Source organism: Nicotiana tabacum, chromosome 6, assembly GCF_000715075.1.
Source record: "Nicotiana tabacum cultivar K326 chromosome 6, ASM71507v2, whole genome shotgun sequence".
NCBI classification, from domain to species: Eukaryota; Viridiplantae; Streptophyta; class Magnoliopsida; order Solanales; family Solanaceae; genus Nicotiana; species Nicotiana tabacum.
The window spans coordinates 148,635,192-148,641,762 of record NC_134085.1 but is presented as its reverse complement, the minus strand read 5'-3'; the positions used below and the strand labels follow the sequence as shown (position 1 = coordinate 148,641,762).

At 37.0% G+C, this 6,571-nt stretch overlaps 1 protein-coding gene across 1 annotated transcript; it reads right to left on the bottom strand.

The window, feature by feature from the left end:
• Positions 1–5,196: 5,196 nt before the first annotated feature.
• LOC107769336 (large ribosomal subunit protein P1-like) lies at positions 5,197–6,190 on the bottom strand. Its single transcript, XM_016588541.2, has 4 exons — positions 6,127–6,190; positions 5,844–5,936; positions 5,534–5,743; positions 5,197–5,418 (listed from the first exon to the last, which is right to left on the bottom strand). Exons 2-4 carry the CDS (start codon positions 5,913–5,915, stop codon positions 5,362–5,364), a joined length of 339 nt encoding a protein of 112 aa, XP_016444027.1. The 5' UTR covers positions 5,916–5,936; positions 6,127–6,190; the 3' UTR covers positions 5,197–5,361.
• Positions 6,191–6,571: the final 381 nt, after the last annotated feature.

The window sequence follows — 6,571 nt, the reverse complement described above, 5'->3', positions numbered from 1 at the left end:
TTTTGGAACGTATACAGGGTGATATATGTGGGCCCATTCACCCTCCATGTGGACCATTCAAATATTATATGGTTTTGGTAGATGCATCTACAAGATGGTCACATGTGTGTTTACTATCAACTCGCAATATGGCATTTGCGAGATTGTTGGCTCAAATAATAAAGCTAAGAGCAAAATTTCCAGATTATGCAATTAAGACAATTTGTCTTGATAATGCCGGTGAGTTTACATCCCTAGCCTTTAATGATTATTGTATTTCAACTGGGATAACAATTGAGCATCCGGTTGCTCATGTTCATACACAAAATGGTCTAGCAGAATCATTGATCAAACGCCTCCAATTAATTGCTAGACCAATGCTTATGAGAACAAAACTTCTCATTTTAGTATGGGGTCATGCTATTTTGCACGCAGCAGCACTTGTGCGGATAAGGCCCACAAGTTATCATAAAGTTTCCCCATTGCAATTGGGTTTTGGTCAGGAGCCAAATATTTCCCATCTTAGGATCTTTGGTTGTGCGATATATGTTCCAATTGCTTCACCACAACGCACAAAGATGGGTCCTCAAAGAAGGTTGGGGATATATGTTGGATATGAATCTCCTTCTATTATAAAATATCTAGAGCCGGTGACTGGAGATTTATTTACGGCAAGATTTTCTGATTGCCATTTTAATGAATCAGTATATTCAACATTAGGGGGAGAAAATAAACAGCTGAAAAAGAAGATAGATTGGAATGCATTATCACTATCTCATTTAGATCCTCGAACAAATCAATGTGAACAAGAGGTTTAAAAGATTATTCATTTACAAAATATTGCAAATCAATTGCCAGATGCATTCATTAACCTACCAAGGGTGACTAAGTCACATATTCCAGCTGTTAATGCTCCAATTCGAGTTGATATCCCGACAGAACAATTAATTAAAGCAAATGAGTCTAAGCCATGCTTGAAACGTGGTAGACCAATCGGTTCTAAAGATAAAAATCCTCGAAGAAGAAAAGGAGCAAGTGATCAAAGTGAACATAACACAGAGGTAGTGGCTCAAGAAAAGCCCCAAGACGTAACAAATGATAAGACCTTAGGGGAGGTCCAGGTACCTAAAAATAATGAAAATGAAGAGATATCAATAAGTTACGTCTCAATCGGGAAAAGATGGAACCGAAATAATATTGTTATCGATAACATTTTTGCTTATAATGTTGTTGTTGAAATAATGCAACAAGATGAGGATCTTGAACCAAAATCTGTCAATGAATGTAGACAGAGAAATAATTGGCCAAAATGGAAAGACGCTATCCAGGCAGAGTTAACTTCACTTGGAAAACGTGAAGTCTTCGGACCCATAGTTCGAACACCTGAAGGCATAAAGCCAGTAGGGTATAAATGGGTTTTTGTGAGAAAACGAAATGATAAAAATGAAGTCGTTAGATATAAAGCATGAATTGTGGCACAAGGGTTTTCCCAAAGGCCTGGAATTGATTATATAGAGACATATTCTCCTGTAGTAGATGTTATCACCTTCAGGTATCTCATAAATATGGCAGTACAAGAAAAACTTGATATGCATCTAATGGATGTTGTTACAGCCTATTTGTATGGATCATTAGACAACGAAATTTTTATGAAAGTACCTGAGGGATTTAAAGTGCCAGAAGCATATAAAATTTTTCGAGAAACTTGTTCAATAAAGCTTCAGAAATCTTTATACGGATTGAAACAATCAGGACGTATGTGGTACAATCGCCTGAGTGAATACCTGTTGAAAGAAGGGTACAAGAATGATCCAATTTGTCCATGTGTCTTTATAAAAAGGTCTGGATCTGAATTTGTTATAATCGCCGTGTATGTTGATGATTTAAATATCATTGGAACTCCTGGGGAGCTTCCAAAAACAGTAGACTATTTGAAGAAAGAATTTGAAATGAAAGATCTTGGAAAGACAAAATTTTGTCTTGGTCTACAAATTGAGTATATTAAAGATGGAATATTTGTCCATCAATCGACATACACCGAAAAGATTTTAAAGCGATTCTATATGGATAAAGCACATCCATTGAGTACCCCGATGGTTGTGAGATCACTTGATATAAAGAAAGATACATTCCGACCTCATAAAAATGATGAAGAGCTTCTTGGTGCCGAAGTACCATATCTTAGTGCAATTGGGGAATTAATGTATCTTGCCAATAATTCCCGACCAGATATAGCTTTCTCAGTAAGCTTATTGGCAAGATTTAGTACTTCGCCAACACAAAGGCACTGGAATGGTATTAAACATATATTCAGATACCTCCAAGGGACCATTGATATGGGTTTATTTTATTCAAATGAATCCAATCCATCATTGATTGGTTATGCAGATGCAGGATATTTGTCTGATCCATACAAAGGTCGATCTCAGACATGCTATTTATTTACAAGTGGAGGTACAGCCATATCATGGCGTTCGACAAAACAAACTATGGTTGTTATTTCTTCAAATCATGCAGAGATAATAGTCATTCACGAAGCAAGTCGAGAATGCGTTTGGTTAAGATCTATAACTCAACACATTCAGAAAACATGTGGTCTTTCTTCGAAAGAGAATATTCCAACAATATTGTATGAAGACAATGTTGTATGCATAGCTCAATTGAAAGGAGGATATATCAAAGGAGATAGAACAAAACACATTTCACTGAAATTCTTTTTCACATGATCTTCAGAAGAATGGTGAAATAGATGTACAACAAGTTCGTTCAAGTGATAATTTGGTTGATCTGTTCACTAAGGCATTACCAACCTCAATATTTGAAAAGCTGATATATAAGATTGGAATGCGTCGTCTTCGAGACATTAAGTGATTTTTCATCAGGGGGAGTAACTACACGCTGCACTCTTTTCCTTAACCAAGGTTTTGTCCCACTGGGTTTTCCTGGTAAGGTTTTTAATGAGGCAGCAAACAATGCATATTATAAATAACTATGTACATCCCAATATTATTATTTTTTGTAAGTTTTTAATGAGGCACATATCTTACATGGACATCTAAGGGGGAGTGTTATGAATAGTTTGTACATTGGATACTACTTTGGATACTCCATTGGATACTACATTGGATGCTACATTGGATGCCCATGTTGTGAATAACTTAAAGATTAAATTTCCTATTTTATGTCCATCATCTTTACTTTTTATGCCTATAAAAGGCCATGTAATTGCAATGAAAAATTACACCAAAGTGAAAGAAGAAAACACTTCTCCATTCTCTCTATCTCTTCTTGTTTACATTTTACTGCATTGCTTTTATTTTATAACACGTTATCAGCACGAAGCTCTAATTTTATTCTTAACTCCCGCTAAGTTGAGCCATATTTTATTAAGGTATGTATCATTATAATCATTTTATTTATGGCAGTACATATCATATGCTCATTGTTTGCAGATTACTTGTGCGCTTGGGCATCTTAAATAGTTTAAGTACATTGCAGTGATAAAATAACTATTTCCTTCCGTGCTCAACAATGAAAGAAAACAACGGTTAGTCATAAAAATCTACTACCAACAGAAAGCGAGAGCGTGCCAATACTATTGCTATGAACACTCTAGACTACCTACTCTACTACCCTAATCTTCGACCTAGATACCTTCCTATCAAGGTTCATGTCATCGGTCAGTTGAAGTTGCGACATGTCTTGCCTAATCACCTTTCCCAACCTCTTCTTTGGACTATCTTTACCTCTCCGTAGGACCTCCAATGTTAATCTCTCACACCTCCTTATCGGGGCGTTTGTGCTCCTCCTCCTCACATGACCAAACCTCCTAAGCCGCACTTCTCGCATCTTGTCCTCAATAGGAGGCACACCTATCTTGTCGCGAATAACCTCATTTCTGATCCTTTCTAATCAGGTGTGCCCGCACATCCATCTCAATATCCTCATCTCTACTACCTTCATCTTCTGGACATGAGCGATCTTGATTGCCAACACTCAGCCTCATACAATATTATTAGTCTGACTACCACTCTGTAGAGCTTACCCTTAACAATAGTATTGTCGCGAAAAAAATATTTGGAGTATCCGAGTTATGATAAGTCCTCTTGTTCAATAATTGGTACTCTGAAAGAATTAATGCCTAATGTTTAATGGTTGCTTAGAAGTTGAAAGATAGTTTGGTACAAATGGAAAAAGGACCACACAATGAATCGTGGGAATTATTATGTGGATTATCTTCCCTTCCCAACTTTAAAATAGTCTTCCAAACCTGCATCTGCTGTCAGAGTAATATACATGTATATTCCAAGTGGGATTTAACTCTCATCTGGAGCTGGATACACTAATATAACCTGGAAAGAGTCCGAATAAGTACTGCCTTTTATTTATTTTCTTAAATGGCGGTCTCATCAGCACGTAAAATGTATATCTGTTCGTCAAACCCCATTTAGATGGTCTTCCACAGTTATCGTGGCTAAGACAGACTTGGAATAATTTCTAGGAATAGACTACGAATAACTTCTAATCACTGTGAGACAAACAATTGAGATAGGACATCCTTGTGTACCAAATCACTAGCAACATAACACGCGGAATCTATTGCAGTAGTAGAACCACTAAGCGCTTAATGAGCAGATGACAAAAACAAAAGCCATAACAAACATTCATGTAACAGTTGTCAAAAACCATGAGAACAAAAGTCGCAAACCACAGTAATATTTACACACCATTTTAGTGTCAACAAAGGTTATATCTACTGAATTTGACCTATCAATTTGCTTGACAAAGAACTTGGGATAAACCTGACCATGATAGATACTAATCAGCAACACAACAAATGGTAATTAGTTTGACGATAACCCTACAACAAATGGTAATTAGTTTGGCTATGGAGTTGGTAGTAGAAAACATAAAGTTTCTCACGAATTAGTAAATTACCTTGCCTCAACGTACTTACACTCCGTACACAAGGATGGGTGCTAGTCTTGTCTCTTCAATAAAATTTGCTGAAGCATCAAAGGAAATGTCCAGCGTAACCAGTAAGGGATCGTTTGTACGAGGGATAAAGGATTATTAATTCCGGGATTAAATTTGAGATGAGTTTATCCCATATTTAATTGGGATAAAATTGGGGTATACTTAACCATCTCGAGATAACTAATGTTGTTTTCCAATCAAACAACACCTCAGAGTGAAAACTAGTATTGCAAATAAATGTCCTATGAAAGGAGTTGATTAATGACGGAGAAAACAGAATTGATCCCTCATATCACAAGTCAAGGACTCAAGTTTTTATGAAAAGGGAAAGGAAAACAGAGGATAAAGGATAAAACAAAACATGAATAAGCACTGGCACTATGCTGCATATATTAAAAGAAGTTCCTAATCAAACAAGCTCAATCCCAAGTCCTCGTCGTCGCTCTCCTCTTTTTTCTCCTCCTGCAAACACATAATCAATTACACACGTCATAATCTAAAAAAAAATTAACGTTTTTCTCATCTGTTTACCAATCAAAAAACTTGTACATTCATAATAATATTGTGACTTTCTTACCTTTTTCTCCTCAGCGGCGGGAGCAGCAGCGGCAGCACCACCTCCGGCAACCGGCGCAGCAACGGCAACGGCTGCACCACCGCCACCTATCCCAACATTCAAGATGAGGTCCTCGACGTCCCTCTTCTCAAACAGCTTCGCAAAAAGGCTAGGCCAATAGGACTCCACTGAAATATTTGCTGCCTTCACCACCGTAGCAATCTTCTCAGCCTGAAATTCCATGTTCCATATTAAAAAAAAAACATTATGTAACTAACATTAGCTTTCATATGTAAGCAAGATTAATTAGCGGGTAACGAAAGATTATTACAGTGATGGGAATGCCATCATCGTAGAGAAGCAATGCAGCGTAGGTACAACCAAGTTCCCCAACTGATGACATTTTTGCACGATAGATCTAAATCTGAAACTGGAAAGGTATGAGAAAAATATAGCAAAATCGCTTTGAGAAGGAAAAGACGTTTTGATTATAGAAGAGTGGTAAATTAAGAGGTACGAAATATCAAGCCTAATCAAGGCGTACGTTACGGATTACAGGTAGCCTAGGTGTTGCCACGAATCTAACGGTTCTACGCAGAAATAGCTTTCCTGACCTTTATAATCGTTTTAGTAGTATCTTCAATATTTATTCTGCTATTTTCCCAACAGGGGCAAGTATCAATGTTTAAAAGAGTCCTTCGGAGACATCTTATAAAATTGGAACTATACAAGTATCAATGTTCGTTAGATTATATATGTCGTGTCCTTGTACTAGTTGTGAAAGGTAAATATGCATCAAATGTGTTGTACCACTTGAATTCAAATCGAATTGGTCAAGAAAATGAAATGCCAATAATCACCTGTCCCATCTTAGTCGAAACCAGTCTCCATCTAAATTTTTTTCCCATGTAGTTACCTAAATTAACAGACGTGTCTTACACCCATTTTTTATAAAGCACCACACCTGTAAGCCGATAAGACAGACTACATCCTGCAATATTCATTCAAGGCCCGTCTTAATGTTATTAACTGGCTACCTCTTACACAGGCGTTTTCCGC